This window comes from Mus caroli, unplaced genomic scaffold, assembly GCF_978045245.1.
Source record: "Mus caroli unplaced genomic scaffold, Mus_caroli_1 scaffold_20, whole genome shotgun sequence".
In the NCBI taxonomy this organism is placed as follows: domain Eukaryota; kingdom Metazoa; phylum Chordata; class Mammalia; order Rodentia; family Muridae; genus Mus; species Mus caroli.
The window spans coordinates 21,979,226-22,000,476 of NW_028227275.1; the positions used below are offsets into that span (position 1 = coordinate 21,979,226).

The following is a 21,251-nucleotide window of genomic DNA, read 5'->3' on the forward strand; positions in this document are numbered from 1 at the left end:
AGTATTCATGCTCACCTGCACAGACTGGTCTCTGAGGGACATGGGACAAATGATGGCTTCTCACCTGCTCTGGCAGTCAGAGCCCTCCCAGGCAGGCACCTATGGGTTGTGAGGAATTTCTTTTCTGGTCCTGTCTATTTGGAGTTATGTAAGCTTCTTGTATCTTCATGGGTATCTCTTTCTTTAGGTTAGGGAAGTTTTCTCCTATAATTTTGTTGAAGATATTTACTGGCCCTTTAAGCTGAAAATATTCATTCTCATCTATACATATTATCCTTAGGTTTGCTCTTCTCGTTGTGTCCTGGATTTTCTGGATATTTTTCGTTAGGATCTTTTTGGCTTTTGTATTTTCTTTGATTGTTGTGTCCATGTTTTCTATGGAATCTTCTACACTTGAAATTCTCTCTTCCATCTCCTGAATTCTGTTGCTGATGCTTAGGCCTATGGTTCCTGATTTGTTTCCTAGGATTTCTATCTCCAGAATTGTCTCCCTTTGCAATTTCTTTATTGTTTCTACTTCCATTTTTAAATCCTTCATAGTTTTGTTCAATTCTTTTACCTTTTGGTAGTATTTTCCTGTAACTCTCTAAGGGATTTTTGTATTTCCTCTTTAAGGGCTCCTATCTGTTTACCTGTTTTTTTTTCCTGTATTTCCTTCTTAAAGTCCTCCATCATCATCATGAAAAATGACTGTAGATCCATATCTTGCTTTTCTGGTGTGATGGTTTATCCAGGACTTGCTATGGTGGGAGAGTTTGGTTCTGATGATGCCAAGTAACCTTGGTTTCTGTTGCTTCTGTTCTTACATTTGCCTCTTGCCATCTGATTATCTCAAGTGTTTTCTGCCCTCAATATACGTGATTGTAGTCTGTCTTTCCATAATCCAGGTTGATTCTGGACTCCTTAGAGTCCAGCTTTCTGTGTGATGCTGTGATTCCAGGCTCCTGTGAACCTGAGATTCTGGGTATGTCAGAGTTCTTGGAAGTCAAGCTTCCTCTGATACCCTAAAATCCTGGTGTGACCAAGCTCCTGTTGTCCTGGGATCCTGGAATCCTAAGATCCTGGGCTTGTTGCAGTGGCTGGAAGTGGTATCTCCTCTGAGGACTGGAGGGCTGTCTGATGTGTTCGAAACCAAAGTATACCAGTACTGATCAAGAGGAATGCGAGCCGCTGGTCAGGCAGGGCTCCTGTGTCTTTGCTCCTGCTGTCACAGTCCTGTCACATTTGGATTAGAACCAATGTTGTTTTCCTCTCCCCAGTGATTCTAAGATTTTGTGGAGAGTCCTCTGTGGACCGTGGGACTAACTGCAAAGTTTGTGCCCCATTTTAGTGATTCTTATGTGAGGTCTACAGAATTAAATTCAGGATCTCCTGGAATATAAAGAGTACCAATCATTTTATCAAAGCATATTCACTCTAGAGAGAACATCAGAAGAAACTTTTCTGAGAGCTGTAGAGATGGCTTATCACCTGAGAGAGTTTGGTGTGTTCCTCCAGAGGAGCAGCTGGGAGGGTTCCCAGCAACCATATCAGGAAGCACCCTGAGGGCCAACATGTTATCCTGGACTTTCCAGGTATTCAGACACACACACACACACACACACACACACACACACCTGAGCCTGTATGCTCACAGGTAATATGAAATTTTAAAAATTTCCTTGTGATATTTAAGCATGGAAGATAATGCATATAAATATGATACATAATTTTATGCATTATATGTGTAAAGAAATTTGATGATCATCTTGGAAAATGTTTACAATCCTATGCATCTAAGTTTTGCCAAAACATGTTGTGTAGTGTGATGGAACATAATTAGCATATAGTTATTTTCTGATAACATTTTCTTTAATACTGTTTATAATGTGGGATTCATAAAGACATTTAGAATTCTGTAAAATGTGCTTTGAACACACTCACATATCATTACTTTTCTGGCTATTCCATTTCCAATTTTTTCTATTCCCTCCTCCCCAGAATTGTTATACCTCTAAAATTTTGTTTATTTTTGTTATTCATATAAATATTTATTGTACATATATGTGTGCATCACTTGCATGCCTGGTGCTCATAGAAGTTAGAAAAGTGTTTCTGATCCCCCTAACTATGCAGTTTTGAAGCTGTTCCCCAATTATTTCCAATGTCCTTTCTGGGTTCTCAGGTATCTGATTTGACCTTTCTGTTCATCTTTCAGGAGCACTTCCACAACTGAGAAAAAGGCGTAACAGAATGTTTCTCTTTTCTGTAACTTGGATACCACTTCCTGAACATTTATACCCCTGAGCTGTCTCATCCATCTTCTAGCATCTTGTGTACTGAAGTTCCTCACTGAAGTTTCTTAATCTCTCTGCCCCCATTCTGTGAACACTGGCTTGTAGTCGAAATTGGGCAATAAGACATACACAATATTCAGAAAAAAATCCATTGCTTTCACTAATAAAATAAAAAAGAGAAGTCTTTGTCACTTCCTTCAGGTTGGATTCCCCTCCTAGAATTTAACTGGAAAACAAAACTTTTCATTTTATTTAATAATGTTAACACATCCACAGAGAACTAGGTTGCAAATCTTCTTGTGTAACAAAGAGGATTTCTCATCATGGTTTTTCCTCTCATGTATAAACTCAACTGCGGTATTGCCACTTCCTCTTTCCTTGGATGAATACTTGCTTTATTGACTTACTCATTGTGGATACAGAGCTTCCATGTGTACATTTCTCTATTTTCTTCTGAGTATCATATAGCATATAAGCATTGAAGTAAGATATAATTATGTTCTGAATACCTGAAATTTTATGATTGTATAGTTTTTCTTTTCTTTCAGTATAGAAGAGAGCTAAAACTGTTGAAATTAGTATATCAAATATGCTCTGATCTTATTTAACTAGTGAAGTTAAGGCCATTTTAAGTTTAAGATCAAAGTGATATGTCAATTTTATGTATAACAAATGCTGAGCTGTGAGGAAAATTGTAGACAAGATGTTCCTAACAAATTTTCACCTGTTAACAGAAGCAACATATCTTCTTTGCCTACCTTAATGTTATTTTTCTAATTATTTTCTCAATCTTCAGGCTCACCTTGTGACCCCACATTCATTCTGAGCTGTGCTCCATGCAATGTCATCTGCTCCATTATTTTTCAGGATCGTTTTGATTACAAGGATAAAGATTTTCTTATGCTCATGGAAAAACTAAATGAGAATATCAAGATTCTGAGCTCCCCATGGTTGCAGGTGAAGTCAAGAATTTTTTTCCTCCTTGAGAACACATATGGTGCTTTATTGCCACAGATAAAATTCAATATGGACCAAAAAGTGAGGTGACAAGACACCTTGGTTCTGACCAGTGTATTATGGAAAGAATATCTGGAATGGAGTCATCAGCCCTCTGCTATGCCAATATAAAAACTAAGGAAAAGGCTAGGTTGGATCAATTCTTCTAGCTCCTTCTCCATTTATTTTCCCACGGATGTACACAGAACTATTGGTATCAAGTATAGCATTTACATCTAGAAGTATGCCCAGTCACTCACAAGACATGCCTTTGTGCAGAATTCTTGTATTCTTTAAATTACTAAGCAATGTCCATCATAATTCTAGGCAGGGATATTTTAGTTTAGAAAGAATATTTTCTTAAAAGAGAAGGAATATTAATAGTAATGAAATGTGCCAGGAAACCTTGAGTAGTTTCAGTAGTTTGATATTTGAGACAGAATCTTAGTGATGATGTAACAGGTAGAAATGAGAATATAAGCAGTTCAATGCTGTATGGGCCACAAATATCCTTACATGCTTGTCCTAGGCTGAACTGGCAACTCCTGAACTCTGAATAAAGAATGACTGTGAGATAATAGACAAACCTGTAAGAGGTATGATGTACATTTGCTTTCAAGGTCCTTAGAAGGCCCACCATCTTCTGAATATTTACTCCATGGTGAGCCTGGTTTACAGGAGTTAAATATACCCTTTTGATGTTAATCAACTCACTCAATTTTCTACTTCTATGATTTGAAAACTGTCAATGTCAATAAATTATATCATATAATACTCCAAATTTGTAGGGAAAATGATAGAAACCTTCTAGGAATTGTCATAATTATGCTTTATACTAAAAAGAATTCATGAATGCTGAAATTTATGATTATTTATCAATTGATTCAGGAATTTGTTACTCAATTCTATCTACTATCATAGAGAATTGCTCTGTGCATGAATTGGAACACATCTTCCTTATGTTGGACATTATTTTTATTCATGTCTGAATCTATAAACTCAAGTTGGTCTTTCTATATACTGTACATATTTTTATTTACATGTGTTTATTTTAAAAGGTTCTTTGGCAGATGTATAATGAATATTAATATATATGTATGTGGTAAATACATAGGCTATTTTTCTTTATGCTATCTTGTTCCACATTAGTAGTACAGAAAGAAGTGATAATTTTTAATTTAAAATACATTAATTAGGCATTATAATTCTATTCCAATTCTCTAATCTAATCTGGCTACTTACCAGCAAAATCCACAGACATTTGCATTTTTAACTTGTCTGACTCTCTGGGTGTAAATTGCATAGTGATTTCTCTCAGAACCCCTTCCTCATGCTGAATACTCGCTTCCTCTCTTTCCCTCCCTCTTCCCGCAGCTGGTGGAAGTCCTGCACTAATATTTCTGTTGCATAGTTATTGGGTTTTCCAGCTGTTATTGACAAGTCAGAGAATAAATGGTGAGCATGGTTTATACAAAGTTGATGCAGCAGATTCTTCACATAAGCATTATAATGCTGTGTCAGATTGACACCAGATAGTGGGATAGAGAAATCAGCATTTGCATGATAGAAGGATAAACTTTCTGGAGTATACACTTGCATTATACCTACAGTCAGTGAGTGGAGAGATTCACCAGTGGTTAAGGATGTGTGTTGCCTTCCATATTACCTGAGTCTAAATCTCATCACCCATGTCAGGTGACTCTAAACAACTACCTTCAGAGGATCTGATACATCAGACCTTCAAAGGCACCCATACATAAATTTCACAATGCATGTGTATGTGTAAACATACAAACTGGCACACAAACACAGACACAGAAACACAGAAACAGATTTACATACATTCACACACATACCTAAATTAAAGCAAGACACCTTAACAAAATAAATTTTTGATCTGATATTACAGGTCTGCAATAATTTCCCCTTGCTCATTGACTATTGTCCAGGAAGTCATCACAAAGTACTAAAAAACGTCAAATATATTAGAAGTTACCTGTTGGAGAAAATAAAAGAACACCAAGCATCACTGGATGTTACAAACCCTCGTGACTTTATCGATTATTTCCTGATTAAACAAAAACAGGTAAAATGTTAATATAAGATTATTTTATTGTTCAAGCATTTTCTGGTTTCTTGAACATTGAAATGTTTGTCAAAGATGTTTCAAGTAAGTATATTTGAAGAACATTTCTGTATATGTTATATCTTGGAATGAACCATAGAGATACTGGAAACATAAAGGGAATTTGTTCACCAGATTCTATTGACTTTGCATTGGCTGTTGAGAAAACAACCCAAAGGGCAGGAAAGATGGGATAAAATTCTAATCAAGTAAAAAGTAACCAACCATCATGGAAGTGTGAATATTGGCACCATAAAAGCATCTATTGTATGGCAGCATTTCCTGCAATTCTAGTGGATTAAACTTGATCTAGCCATATTGTTTTAAAAAAAATGGTAGGTATAAAAGTTAATTTCTGAAGGACTAGATGGTGAATGGAGTGTCATGTGGTAGGAAAAGAGTTGGTGTATCAAAGAGCAAGGCTTTCTGTATAAATTAAACTACAAGTTAACTTTTTTTTCCAGGAAGTGATTAAGGATTTGTAACCATTGCTTTACTTTGGTGCATGGACTGTGTTGGCACTGTGCAGTTTATTCAAAAGACAAATTACCATTTAATTTTCTTGGGATATAGTAAAAATCAGTTGATGTTTGGGGTTTGTAGTGCATATTGATTCTGCTCCATCTATATTGATGGCCCCTTTGCTAGTGGTTCAACACCATGAGTTCTTTCTCCCGTAATTCTATAGCAATAGTTAAAACCCAAGTATCTAGTTTCTTGAATTTTGTTATATCTTTGGTTATTTAGATGAATTAAATTTGTATTTTTGTAAGACTATAATCCAAAAAGTCAGTCCAGTATGCATATGTGGTACCTCAAGGCAGTAACCATATTACATTTATTTTATGGTTGTATTTTATTTGCCTAAAAAAACATTGCCACTGCCAATTTTCTAGTTGAAAAGCATCCTATCATTATGAAAAAACACACAACCTCCACTACTGATCACTGCTTTCCTGTACCTTTTAGGGTTTTTTCTTCTTTATTTTGCAACTTTTCTTATAGTTTTTTTTTTCCTGTTTCTTGGCAATATAGTCTCTGACACAGCTCAGCTTCTCGTAGCTCATTTGTCTCCAGCAATCTTCTCTTCTACTCTCTAACTCTACTCTTCTGTCTCTTGCATAATTCTCTTGCCTTCTGCCCAATCCATTTGACCAAATCACAGGCTCTGCTGGACTTTTATACCCTCTCCTGTTCCCAATACTCTAGGAGGCAACAGACAATGAAGGTCATGGGGTGAAGCAGTTTTTTTTTTAATTATTATTACGTATTTTCCTCAATTACATTTCCAATGCTCTCCCAAAAGTCCCCCATACCCCCACCTTCCCTACCCACCCATTCCCATTTTTGGCCCTGGCATTCCCCTGTACTGGGGCATATAAAGTTTGTGTGTACAATGGGCCTCTCTTTCCAGTGATGGCCGACTAGACCATCTTTTGATATATATGCTGCTAGAGTCAAGAGCTCCAGGGTACTGGTCAGTTCAGAATGTTGTTCCATCTATAGGGATGCAGATCCCTTTAGCTCCTTGGATACTTTCTCTAGCTCCTCCATTGGGAGCCCTGTGATCCATCCAATAGCTGACTGTGAGCATCCACTTCTGTGTTTGCTAGGCCCTGGCATAGTCTCACAAGAGACAGCTATATCTGGGTCCTTTCAGCAAAATCTTGCTAGTGTATGCAATGGTGTCAGCGTTTGGAGGATGATTATAGGATGGATCCCTGGATATGGCAGGCACTAGATGGTACATCCTTTTGACACAGCTCCAAACTTTGTCTCTGTAACTCCTTCAATGGGTGTTTTGTTCCCAATTCTAAGAAGGGGAAAAGTGTCCACACTTTGGTCTTCATTCTTCTTGAGTTTCATGCATTTAGCAAATTGTATCTTATATCTTGGGTATCCTAAGTTTCTGGGGTAATATCCACATGTCAGTGAGTACATATTGTGTGAGTTCCTCTGTGATTGGGTTACCTGACTCAGGATGGTACCCACCAGGTCCATTCATTTGCCTAGGAATTTCATAAATTCATTCTTTTTAATAGCTGAGTAGTATTCCATTGTGTAAATGTACCACATTTTCTGTATCCTTTCCTCTGTTGAGGGGCATCTGGGTTCTTTCCAGCTTCTGGCTATTATAAATAAGGCTGCTATGAAAATAGTTGAGCATGTGTCCTTGTTAGCGGTTGGAACATCTTCTGGATATATGCCCAGGAGAGGTATTGCGGGATCCTCCGGTAGTAATATAACCAGTTTTCTGAGGAACCGCCAGACTGATTTCCAGATTGGTTGTACAAACTTGCAATCCCACCAACAACGGCGGAGTGTTCCTCTTTCTCCACATCCTCACCAGCATCTGCTGTCACCTGAATTTTTAATCTTAGCCATTCTGACTGGTGTGAGGTGGAATCTCAGGGTTGTTTTGATTTGCATTTCCCTGATGATTAAGGATGTTGAACATTTTTTCAGGTGTTTCTCCGCCATTCGGTATTCCTAAGGTGAGAATTCTTTGTTCAGTTCTGAGCCCCATTTTTTAATGGGGATATTTGATTTTCTGGAGTCCACCTTCTTGAGTTCTTTATATATATTGGATAATAGTCCCCTATCTTATTTAGAATAGGTAAAGATCCTTTCCCAATCTCTTGGTGTTCTTTTTGTCTTATTGACGGTGTCTTTTGCCTTGAGGAAGGTTTGCAACTTTATGAGGTCCCATTTGTTGATTCGCAATCTTACAGCACAAGCCATAGCTTTTCTATTCAGGAATTTTTCCCCTGTACCCATATCTTTGAGGCTTTTTCCTACTTTCTCCTCTATAAGTTTCAGTGTCTCTGGTTTTATGTGGAGTTCCTTAACCCACTTAGATTTGACCTTAGTACAAGGAGATAGGAATGGATCAATTTGCATTCTTCTACATGATAACTGCCAGTTGTGCCAGGACCATTTGTTGAAAATGCTGTCTTTTTTTTCCACTGGACGGTTTTAGCTCCCTTGTCAAAGATCAAGTGACCATAGGTGTGTAGGTTCATCTCTGAGTCTTAAATTCTGTTCCATTGGTCTACTTGTCTATCACTATACCAGTACCATGCAGTTTTTATCACAATTGCTCTGTAGTAAAGCTTTAGGTCCGGCATGGTGATTCCACCAGAGGTTCTTTTATCCTGGAGAAGAGTTTTTACTATCCTAGATTTTTTGTTATTCCAGATGAATCTGTCAATTACCCTTTCTAATTCGTTGAAGAATTGATTTGGAATTTTGATGGGGATTGCATTGAATCTGTAGATTGCTCTTGGCAAGATAGCCATTTTTACTGTATTGATCCTGCCAATTCATGAGCATGGGAGATCTGTCCATCTGAGATCTTCTTTAATTTCTTCAGAGACTTGAAGTTCTTATCATACTTATCTTTCACTTCCTTAGATAGAGTCATGCCAAGGTATTTTATATTATTTGTGACTATTGAGAAGAGTGTTGTTTCCCTAATTTCTTTCTCAGCCTGTTTATCCTTTGTTTACAGAAATGCCATTGACTTGTTTGAGTTAATTTTATATCCAGCTACTGCACTGAAGCTGTTTATCAGGTTTAGGGGTTCTCTGGTGGAATATTTAGGGTCACTTATATATACTATCATATCATCTGCAAAAAGTGATATTTTGACTTCTTCCTTTCCAATTTGTATCCCCTTGATCTTCTATTGTTGTCTAATTGTTCTGGCTAGGACTTCAAGTACAATATTGAATAGGTAGGGAGAGAATGGACAGCCTAGTCCCTGATTTTAGTGGGTTTGCTTCCAGCTTCTCACCATTTACTTTGATGTTGGCTACTGTTTTGCTGTAGATTGCTTTTATCATGGCTAGGTATGGGCCTTGAATTCCTGATCTTTCCAAGACGTTTATCATGATGGGTGTTGGATTTTGTCAAATGCTTTCTCCAAATCTAATGAGATGATGATGGGTTTTTTGTTTTTGAGTTTGTTTATATACTGGATTATGTTGATGGATTTCCATATATTAAACCATCCCTGCATCCCTGGGATGAAACCTACTTGGTCAGAATGGATGAATGTTTTGATGTGTTCTTGGATTCGGTTAGGGAGAAATTTATTGAGGATTTTTGCTTTGATATTCATAAGGGAAATTGGTCTGAAGTTCTCAATCTTTGTTGGGTCTTTTTGTGGTTTAAGTATCAGAGTAATTGTGGCTTCATAGAATGAGTTGGGTAGAGTAACTTCTGTTTCTAGTGTGTGGAATAGTTTGTGAGGAACTGGAATTAGACCATTTTTAAGGTCTGATAGAACTCTGCACTAAACCCATCTGGTCCTGGGTTTTTTTTTGTTTGTTTGTTTGTTTTTGTTTTTGTTTTTTTTTTTGTTTTTGTTTTTTTTGGTTGGGAGACTATTAATGACTGCTTCTATTTATTTAGGGGATATAGGACTGTTTAGATCATTAACCTGATCTTGATTTAACTTTGGTATCTGGTATCTGTCTAGAAACTTGTCCATTTCATCCAGGTTCTCCAGTTTTTGTTGATTATAGCCTTTTGTAGAAGGATCTGATGGTGTTTTGGATTTCTTCAGGATTTGTTGTTATGTCTACTTTTCATTTCTGACTTTGTTAATTAGGATGCTTTCCCTGTGCCCTCTAGTGAGTCTGCCTAAGGGTTTATCTATCTTGAAGAACCAGCTCCTCCATTGGTTGAAACTTTGAATAGTTCTTGTTACTACTTGGTTGATTTGGCCCCTGAGTTTGATTATTTCCTGCCATCTACTCCTCTTGGGTGAATTTGCTTCCTTTTTTTTTAGAGCTTTTAGTTGTGTTGTCAAGCTGCTAATGTGTGCTCTCTCTAGTTTCTTTTTGGAGGCACTCAGAGCTATGAGTTTTCCTCTTAGAAATGCTTTCATTGTGTCCCATAAGTTTGGGTATCTTGTGGCTTCATTTTCATTAAACTCCAAAAAGTCCTTAATTTCTTTCTTTATTCATTCCTTGACCAAAGAATCATTGAGGAGAATGTTGATCAGTTTCCACATGAATGTTGGCTTTCTATTATTTATTTTGTTAATGAAGATCAGCCTTAATCCATGGTGGTCTGAGAGGATGCATGTGACGATTTCAATATTTTTGTATTTGCTGAGGCCCGTTTTGTGACCAATAATGTGGTCAATTTTGGAGGAGATACCATGAGGTGCTGAGAAGAAGGTATATCTTTATGTTTTAGGATAAAATGTTTTGTAGATATCTGTTAGATCCATTTGTTTCATAACTTCTGTTAGTTTCACTGTGTCCCTGTTTAGTTTCTGTTTCCATGATCTGTTCATTGATGAAAGTGGTGTGTTGAAGTCTCCCACTATTATTGTATGAGGTGCCATGTGTTCTTTGAGCTTTACTAAAGTTTCTTTAATGAAGGTGGCTGCCCTTGTATTTGGAGCATAGATATTCAGATTGGATAGTTTATCTTGGAGGATTTTAACTTTGACGAGTATGAAGTGCCCCTCCTTCTCTTTTTTGATGACTTTGGGTTGGAAGTCGATTTTATTAGATATTAGAATGGCTACTCCAGCTTGTTTCTTCATACCATTTTCTTGGAAAATTGTTTTCCAGTCTTTCATTCTGAGGTAGTGTCTATATTTTTCTCTGAGATGAGTTTCCTGTAAGCAGCAAAATGTTGGGTCCTGTTTGTGTAGCCAGTCTGTTAGACTATGTCTTTTTATTGGGGAGTTGAGTCCATTGGTATTAAGAGATATTAAGGAAAGGTAATTTTTACTTCCTATTATTTTTGTTGTTAAAGTTGGCATTCTGTTCTTGTGGCTGTCTTCATTTAGGTTTGTTGAAGGATTATCTTCTTCCTTTTTCTAGGATGTGGTTTCAGTCCTTGTATTGATTTTTTTCTGATATTGTCCTTTAAAGTGCGGGATTCGTGTAAAGATAATGTGTGAAATTGGTTTTTGTTGTGGAATACTTTAGTTTCTCCATCTATGCTAATTGAGAGTTTGGCTGGGTATAGTAGCCTTGGCTGGAATTTGTGTTCTCTTAGTGTCTGTATAACATCTCTCCAGGCTCTTCTGACTTTCATAGTCTCTGGTGAAAAGTCTGGTGTAATTCTGATAGGCTTGCCTTTATATGCTACTTGACCTTTTTCTCTTACTGCTTTTAGTATTCTATCTTTATTTAGTGCATTTGTTGTTCTGATTATTATGTGTTGGGTGAATATCTTTTCTGTTCCATTCTATTTGGAGTTCTGTAGGCTCTTTGAATGTTCCTGTGCATGTCTTACTTTAGGTTTGGGAAGTTTTCTTCTATAATTTTGTTGAAGATATTTGCTGGTCCTTTGAGTTGAAAATCTTCATTCTCATCTACTCCTATTATCCGTAGGTTTGCTCTTCTCATTGTGTCCGCGATTTCTTGGATGTTTTGAGTTAGGATCTTTTTGCATTTTCCATTTTCTTTGATTGTTGTGCAGATGTTCTCTATGGAATCTTCTGCAGCTGAGATTCTCTCTTCCATCTCTTGTATTCTGTTCCTGATGCTCGCATCTATGGTTCCAGATTTCTTTCCTAGGGTTTCTACCTCTAGTGTTGCCTCACTTTGGGTTTTCTTTACTGTGTCTACTTCCCTTTTTAGGTCTTGCATGCTTTTATTCAATTCCATCACCTGTTTGGTTGTGTTTTCCTGCAATTCTTTAAGGGATTTTTGTGCTTCTTCTTTAATGTCTTCTACCTGTTTTGCAGTGTTCTCCTGTATTTCTTTGAGTGAGTTATTAAGATCCTTTTTGATGTCCTCTACCATTATCATGAGATATGCTTTTAAAACGGGTCTAGCTTCTCATGTGTGTTTGTGTGCCCTGGACTGGGCGAAGGGGGAGTGCTGGGTTCTGATGATGGTGAGTGGTCTTGGTTTCTGTTAGTAAGATTCTTACGTTTACCTTTCACCATCTGGTAATCTCTGGAATTAGTTGATATAGTTGTCTCTGTTTACAGATTGTTCCTCTGGTGATTCTGGTACCCTCTATCAGCAGACCTGGGAGACTAGCTCTGTCCTTTGAGTTTCAGTGGTCAGAGCACTCTCTGCAGGCAAGCTCTCCTCTTACAGAGTAGGTGCACAGGTATCTGGCGTTCGGACCTCCCTCCTGGCCGAAGATGAAGGCCCAAAACAGGACCTTTCCCAGAAGCTGTGTTGTTTTGGCCTGTCACAGAAGCTGTTAGCTTCTGTAGTCCACACACTCACCTGTGCAGACTATTTTCAGCTGAGTTCCGGAACCAACATGGCTTCCACCAATCCTGAGGTAAAGGCCTCCTGGTCTGGATGGACTGCTGTCTCTGGCTGGGAAGGTGGCCAGATGTCTGGAGCCTGTACCAGCGCTGTCTCAGAAGCTCTGTGGCTCCCGCCTGTCCCAGAAGCTATTAGCTTCTGTAGGGCACAATCTCACCTGTGCAGACTACTTTCAGAGGAGTCCCGGAACCAAGATGGCTCCCGCCAATCCTGAGGGTAGGTTGAATATCTTTATAAATAGGCATTGAAAGACAATTTTTCCTTATCCTGAACTTGCAATGAAATAGTAAAAAAGCTAGTGTATGCAATGGTGTCAGCGTTTGGAAGCTGATTATGGGGTGGATCCCTGAATATGGCAGTCTCTAGATGGTCCATTCTTTTGTCACAGCTCCAAACTTTGTCTCTATAACTCCTTCCATGGGTGTTTTGTTCCCAATTCTAAGAAGGGGCATAGTGTCCCCACTTTGGTCTTCATTCTTCATGAGTTTCATGCATTTAGCAAATTGTATCTTATATCTTGGGTATCCTAAGTTTTGGGCTAATATCCTCTTATCAGTGAATACATATTGTGTGAGTACCTTTGTGATTGTGTTACCTCACTCAGGATGATGCCCTCCAGGTCCATCCATTTGCCTAGGAATTTCATAAATTCATTCTTTTTAATAGCTGAGTAGTACTCCATTGTGTAAATGTACCTTATTTTCTGTATCCATTCCTCTGTTGAGGGGCATCTGGGTTCTTTCCAGCTTCTGGCTATTATAAATAAGGCTGCTATGAACATAGTGGAGCATGTGTCCTTCTTACCGGTTGGGACATCTTCTGGATTTATGCCCAGGAGGGGTATTGCTGGATCCTCCGGTAGTACTATGTCCAATTTTCTAAGGAACCACCAGACTGATTTCCAGAGTGGTTGTACAAGCAACCACTCTGGAAATGTAGTTGCATACACTAGCAAGATTTTGCTGAAAGGTCCCAGATATAGCTGTCTCTTGTGAGACAATGCCGGGGCCTAGCAAACACAGAAGTGGATGCTCACAGTCAGCTATTGGATGGATCACAGGGCTCCCAATGGAGGAGCTAGAGAAAGTATCCAAGGAGCTAAAGGGATCTGCAACCCTATAGGTGGAACAACATTCTGAACTGACCAGTACCCCGGAGCTCTTGACTCTAGCTGCATATGTATCAAAAGATGGCCTAGTCAGCCATCACTGGAAAGAGAGGCCCATTGGACACACAAACTTTATATGCCCCAGTACAGGGTAACGCCTGGGCCAAAAATGGGAATGGGTGGGTAGGGAAGTGGAGGGGGAGGGGGGATGGTATGGGGGACTTTTGGGAGAGCATTGGAAATGTAATTGAGGAAAATACGTAAAAAAAAAAGAAGAAGAAGAAATAGTAAAAAAGCAGTCCTTTAAAATGAATACTATCCTGGGCCTTGTCTTAGGTAATAAAAAATGTAAAGGTTTTCCAGACTGTAACAGACCTGTTGGTTTATTAAATCTGTTACCATTCTCCATTTCCACAATTTCTTTTTTATAACAAATACAGGGCAATTTCATGGGCTAGTAGACTCTTCTATATGTTGAGATTCAAGCTACTCTTTTACCAGTTGCTCAATTGCGTGTAATTTTTGCTTAGTTAATCGGTCACTGCTCTACCCACCTAGACTTGTTAGTCAGCCATTTTATGGGTAGGAGCATTAATATAATTTTAGCAGTGGCCTCCCTTTACATAATGAAAAGGTCAACGCCTGTTGTGTCCTGTTTATGTAAATCTGCATATTCTTTGGTTGTTCTACACGACAGTTTTCAATACTTTTCTTAGGAGTATGTTCCATTTCACCTCTTACTTTAGGGAGTGTATTTGGTCTTGAGGGAATTTTTAATCTGAGTTCCCCACAGCTGTACTAAATCTGTTCCCCATATGTTTACAACTATGTCAGGCACATAAAGCCTTAGCTTTCCTATATGACTTCTGCTCACAACTTTGATTTATGTGTGATGACTTTCCAATATCTAGAATCTTTGAAGTAGTTATTCTGAATTCCCAGGTTTTTATAAATTAATAGTTCCAATAACTCCTGTATCTATCAAACCTTCTATTTCTTTTTTATTAAATATTTTCTTCATTTATGTTTCAAATGCTATCTCGAAAGTTCCCTATACCCTCCCCCTGCCATGCCCCCCAACCCTCCCACTCCTGCTTCCTGATAACATTCAATTGCATACTTAATTTTGGCATGTGATCATTAACATTTGATTGCCAGAACAAGTATTTTCTAGTACTTCTAAACTCTTCCTTTATTCTAACTCGAGCAGATTTGTCTTTGATACAGGGAAAAAGTAACAACTGAGCAATCCTATCACATATGTTAAATTGCATATCTATTTTCTAATTGAATTTCATCTTTAACTCATTTTTACACTCCATATTCCATTCCATGCTCCCCAACCCTATCCACCCTTTGTCTGCTCCACATAGCACACCTCCTTCCCACTCCACCCATCTCCACTTGGATGCCTCCACCCGCAACCCACCTGACTTCTAAACTCTCTGTGGCCTCCAGTGTTTTGAGTGTTAGGTGCTTCATCTATGAATGGACACAGACCCAGAAATCCTCTACTATATGTGTGTTGGGAGGCTTCCTATCAGCTGCTATATGCTGTCTGTTTGGTGGTGTAGCACTTGAATGATCTCGGGGTCCAGATTAATATAGACTGCTGGTCCTCTGACAGGGTTGCCCTTCTCCTCAGCTTCTTTCAGTCTTTCCTAATTCAACTAAAGGGGTCACCTGCTTCTGTACATTGGTTTGGTGCAAATATCTGCATCTGACTCTTTTAGTTGCTTGTTGGGTCTTTCAGAGGGCAATCATGATAGATCCCTTTTTTGTGAGAACTACATAGTCTCAGTAATAGTGTCAGACCTTGGTTCCTCACCTTGAGCTGGATCCTGCTTTGGGCCTGTTGCTAGACCTTCTATTCCTCAGGCTCCTCTCCATTTCCATTCCTATAATTCTTTCAGACAGGAACAATTATGGGTCAGAGGTGTGACTGTGGAATGGCAACCTGTCCCTCACTTGATGTCCTGTCTTCCTGCTTGAATTGGGCTCTATAATTTCCCTCTTCCTACTGTCAGGCATTTCATCAAAGGTCCCTCCCTATGAGTCCTGGGAGCCTCTCACCTCCCAGGTCTCTGGTGCATTCTGGGGGGTCAGCCCAACCTCCTTTTTCCTGAGATTACCTTTTTACATTCTTTCTGCTGGCCTTCAGGACTTTAGTCCTTTTCCCTCACACAATACCAGATCAGGTTCCCCTCTCCATCCTCTATTTCTTCCCTGCTGTCTACTTTCCCTTCCAGGCCTCTCCCTCCCTCCTTACTTGTGATTTGTGATTTCTTTCTTCTCTCTCCCAAGTGAGACTGAGGCATCCTCATTTGGCCATTTCAGATTCTTGACCTTTTGAGTTCTGTGGACTGTATCTTGGTTATTCTGTTTTTTGTTTTTGTTTTTGTTTTGTTTTGTTTTTTTTTTTTTTTTTTTTTGGCTTATATCCACTTATTAGTGACTCCATACCATGCATGTTCTTTTCGGTCTGACTTAGCCTCGCTCAGGATGATATTTTCTAGTTTCATCCATTTGCCTACAAAACTCAGAATGACTTCATTCTTAATAGCTGAGTAGTATTCTATTGTGTAAATGAGCCACATTTTCGTATCCATTCTTCTGTCATGGGGCATTTAGGTTGTTTCTAGCTTCTGGCTATCACAAATAAGGCTGCTAACACATAGTGGAACAGGTGCTCCTGTGGCATAGTGGGGTATCTTTTGGGTATATTCCCAAGAATGGAATGGCTGGGTCTTCAGGCAGATCTATTTCCAATTTTCTGAGGAACCTCCAGACTGATTTCCAGATAATTATTCCAGTTTGCAATCCCACCAGCAATGGAGGAGTGTTCCTCTTTCTCCATATCCTCTCCAACAAGTGTTGTCAACTGAGGTTTTTATCTTAGCCATTCTGATTGGTGGAAAGTGGAATCTCAGGTTCATTTTGATTTGCATTTCTCTCATCACTAAGGACTTCAAACATTTCTTTAGGTGCTTTTCAGGCATTTGTGATTCCTCAGTTGTGAATTATTGGTTTAGTCTATATCCCATTTTTGGACTAGATTGTTTGGGTTTTTTTGGTAATTAACTTCTTGAGTTCTTTATATATTTTGGATTTAACCCTTTATGAGATGTGGGGTTAGTGAAGATTTTTTTCCCAATCTGTTGGTGGATGATTTGTCTTATCGACTATGTCCTTTGTCTTACAGAAGCTTTCCAGTTTCATGAGGTCGCATTTATCAATTCTTGATCTTAGAGCATGAGGCATTGGAGTTCTGTTTAGGAATTTTCCCCTTGTGACCATGAGTTCAAGATGCTTTCGCACTTTCTTATATTAGATTCAGTATATCTCAGTTAAGTTGAGGTCATTGATCCACTAGGACTTGAGCTTTGTACAAAGTGAGAAATACAGGTCTATTTTCATTCTTCTACTTATAGACAGCAGCCAGTTAGACCAGCAGCATTTATTAAAGATGCTTTCTTTTTTCCATTGTACATTTTTGGCATCTTTGTCTAAACTCAAGTGACTGTAAGTGTGTGGTTTTATATCTGGGCCATATCTTTTTTAAAAAACATAGGCAATTATTTTAATTTCTTCTTTCAAATCTTCATCTATCCATCATGGATAAACAATAAATTCTTGGGAAGTGAAACTGTACTTTCCCAAGACCATTCCTACTGTCCTTGATGACAAAGGATCATAAACTCCAGTACATATTTTATAACATTGAATTTTAGGGGGATAGTGTAAGATGTTATTTGTGACCAATTCTAGAGCTGCACTTCCTGCAGTAGCATGCATTAGATCTGCAATACTTAGTTGAGTTTGGTTTTGTCGGCTTGTCATTTCCTGGATGACAATAGATAAACAATTCCTACTTTTTGCTGTGGGATCTTGAGTTAGGGCCCCCATTTCATTTTCTGAAAGCAAGAAATTTCCTTGGATATTTCTCTTGTAATCATATCTGCACTCATTAATCCAGTGTTAACTTTTGCTGCATTACATGCAGAACCCTGTAAATGTAGATATTCTTTCTGATTTATATATAAAAAGAACTATTATCCTTAAAGATGCCTTGTTTGCAATATTTGTTTAGAATGTCAATATATCCCATAATTACAGCACCATGACTTTTAATATCAGTGCCCTCTATCTAGTACGTGGTATAATTTACAACCAATATAATTTGTATTTTTTATTCATTCATCCTTCGGCACGCACACTGCCTTTAGTAGTGTAATAACTATTTTACATTCTGAATTCACAGTTTTGAATATTAGGGTCTCTACCAACACCTGTCTTGATTCAAGGCAGATATGGATTTATTTACTGTTGTGATCAATCTTTATAAAAAAAAATAAGTCAGTGAGGCCTTCTCCAGAGCCTTATATAATTTTTGTAAACAAGGTCAACAGTTTTCATGGCATCTCAACATTTTCACAAGCTCTTAAAGCAGCTAATTGACATTGTTCCAAGATTTCATCTTCAAGTAGAACCTGTTCTTTTATGTTAACAGAATGACTGTCAGTTATCTACTGATCTCACTATATTATTAACTCAACTTACTCTATTGGGTTGCTCCAAATTCTTTGCTTCTCTTTACCATATCAACCATTGCAATTGAGTACCACTGTCGAGCACAGCTATGACCAATGCTTTTCAGTCTTGGGGAATAATTATATTTTGTGTAGCCCAGAAAATTAGAGGTTTTTTCACATAAGGTATGTGCACCCCATAAGACATCATTGTCTTTTAAAAATGCCTTATGTCTATCTTTTCTACAGAAAGCCATCCTACTTTATCATAAACCTGTAGATGATCCGAATTAACATGCACATGCTTTATAACTATTCTCATTTTCTAGTCATTCTTTGTCCCAAAACTACTGTGGGTTTTGCCCTGTCCCTTCTGACCATCTTCCTGCTTTTTCTTTTCTTTTCATTGACATAGTCCCTGGGAGTGAACCTATTTGTTCTTCCTTTCCTCAATGTTTCCTTTTTTATTCCCTAGCTTCTCTATATCCACCTGTACTTTATTTTCCAGTTACTCGGGTTCTCTTTTCTAATTCTATGTACATTTTTTACAGTTACTTAGCCAGTGTTTTATAAACAAAATAGACCCAAATGAGGAAGAAACTTGATGCTAATAATCATGTGAGGTTTGTCCCAACATCAGACTCAGCCAAAAATCTGTATCATTTCTCATTATTATTTTCTCCTGTGTAAAGTTATAACTGGATCCATTTATTTCATTAAAATTTTACTGTAATCATTTATTAGCTTTGATTGAATATTTTATTATCTGGATTGCATGTGCTTTTCTACATATTTAATCAAGTTTTCTTCATACACATGACTGTTCTTTATCACTTCCCATTTGGATTATCTTATTTCAATTTATATTGGTAATTTTATCTATTTACATTTCAGATGTTATTCCCATTTCCCAGTTTTCCCTCTGAAAATCCCCTATCCCATTCCCCCACCCCCAATTCTATGAGGGTGCTTCCCCACCTATACACCCACTCCCTCCATACTGCCCTAGCATTTCCCTATGTTGAGGCTTCAAGCCTTTACAGGACCAAGGGCCTCCACTCCCATTGATGCCAGATAAGGCCTATACACCCACTCCCTCCATACGGGGGGGGGGGGGGGAGTCTGGTTGGTTGATATTGTTCTTCCAATGGGGTTGCAAACCTCTTTACCTCCCTTAATCCTTCCCCTAACTCCTCCATTGGGGTCCCCAGGCTCAGTCAGATGACTGGATGCAAGAATCCATATCTGTATTGGTTAGGCTATAGTAGAGCCTCTTAGGAGGCAGCTATATAAGGCTTCTGTCAGCAAGCACTTCTTGGCATCAACAATAGTTTCTGGGTTTGGGGGTTGCATATGGGATGGATCCACACTGGGGCAGTCTCTGGATGGCCTTTCCTTCAGTCTCTACTCTACTTTTTATCCCTGTATTTCCTGTAGACAGGAACAATTTGGGGTTAATATTTTTGAGATGGTGTGTGGCTTTGTCCCTCAACCAGTCGCCCTGCCTAACTTCTGCATATGGTTTCTACAGGTTCTCTATCCCCTTGGTTTGATATTTCAGCTAATATTATCCCTACTGGGTCCTGGGATCCTCCCCTTGCTTTCCTACCATCTGGAACTTTATGGTGGCTAACACCAGTTCCTCATGCCCACACTGCTACACACCTCTGTTCAATTTTCTGACCCTCTGTACATCTTCCTTATCTCCTCCCACACCGGATCCTGTCCCCCTTTGTGCCTCTACCATCTCCCGTCAAGATCAGTCCCTCCCTCTATCTCCTGTCATTATTTTGTTCCCCCCTCTAAGTGGGACTGAAGCATCCACATTTTGGTCTTCCTTCTTCTTAAGCTTCATATGATCTGAGAGGTGGATCTTGGGTATTCTGAGCTTTTCAGCTAATATTCAGTGAGTACACAGCATGTGTGTTCTTTTGTGATTAGGTTAGGATACTTCATTCTTATTTATTAAGTATTCTAAGAAAATACCTAATAAAAAGTTGGAAAAAGTTAAAAAATAAATAAATGCAGAAAAGGTTTTTGAAAAAAATAAAGAATGGATTTTATTTAACTCAAGGGCAAAGAATCTCTTTTTTAAAATTAGTTATTTTCTTTATTTACATTTCAAATGCTATCCTGAAAGTTCCCTATACTCTACCCCTCCCCCCCCCCCCCATCCTGCTCCCCGACCTGCTCACTCCCATTTCTTGGCTCTGGCTTTTCCCTGTACTGGGGCATATAAAGTTTGCAAGACCTAGGGGCCTCTCTTCCCAATGATGGCCAACTAGGCCATCTTCTGCTACATATGCAGCTAGAGACACAAGCTCTGGGAGTACTGATTAGTTCATATTGTTGTTCTACCTATAGGGTTGCAGACCCCTTCAGCTCCTTGGGTATTTTCTCTAGTTCCTCCATCAGGTCCCTGTGTTCCATCCAATAGATGACTGTGAGCATCCACTTCTGTATTTACCAAGCACTGGCATAGCCTCACATGAGAAAGCTATATCAGGGTCATTTCAGTAAAATCTTGCTGCCATATGTGTCTTCATTTGGTGGCTGATTATGGGATGTATCCCCGGTGGGGTAGTTTCTGGATGGTCCATCCTTTTGTCTTAGCTCCAAACTTTGTCTCTGTAACTCCTTCCATAGGTATTTTTCCCCTATTCTGAGGAGGAATGAAGTATCCACATGTTGATCTTCCTTCTACTTGATTTTCTGGTGTTTTGCAAATTATATCTTGGGTATTCTAAGTTTCTGGGCTAATAAGGGGCAAAGAATCTTATTTCAGACATGAATTACATTAGTAGAGAAGCCCCAGGGAATTAGAATCACATACCTTACACTGTTCTTCACTCTATTAGAGAATAAGTAATTTTCATGGATGAATTTGCATATCCAAAGATCAGATCTAGCACATAATCTTCTTCATATGACCTTGATACAAGAAAAGAGATAATGAAT

At 38.5% G+C, this 21,251-nt stretch overlaps 1 protein-coding gene across 1 annotated transcript in view; it reads left to right on the plus strand.

Annotated features, from left to right (window-relative positions):
• Positions 1-21,251, plus strand: part of LOC110288497 (cytochrome P450 2C38) — a 41,947-nt gene that overhangs the window by 12,551 nt on the left and 8,145 nt on the right. Inside the window, exons 4-5 of the mRNA XM_021154826.3 lie at positions 3,073-3,233; positions 5,182-5,358. Coding sequence (XP_021010485.1) covers positions 3,073-3,233; positions 5,182-5,358 — 338 coding nt within the window. The remainder of the gene's footprint in view (positions 1-3,072; positions 3,234-5,181; positions 5,359-21,251) is intronic.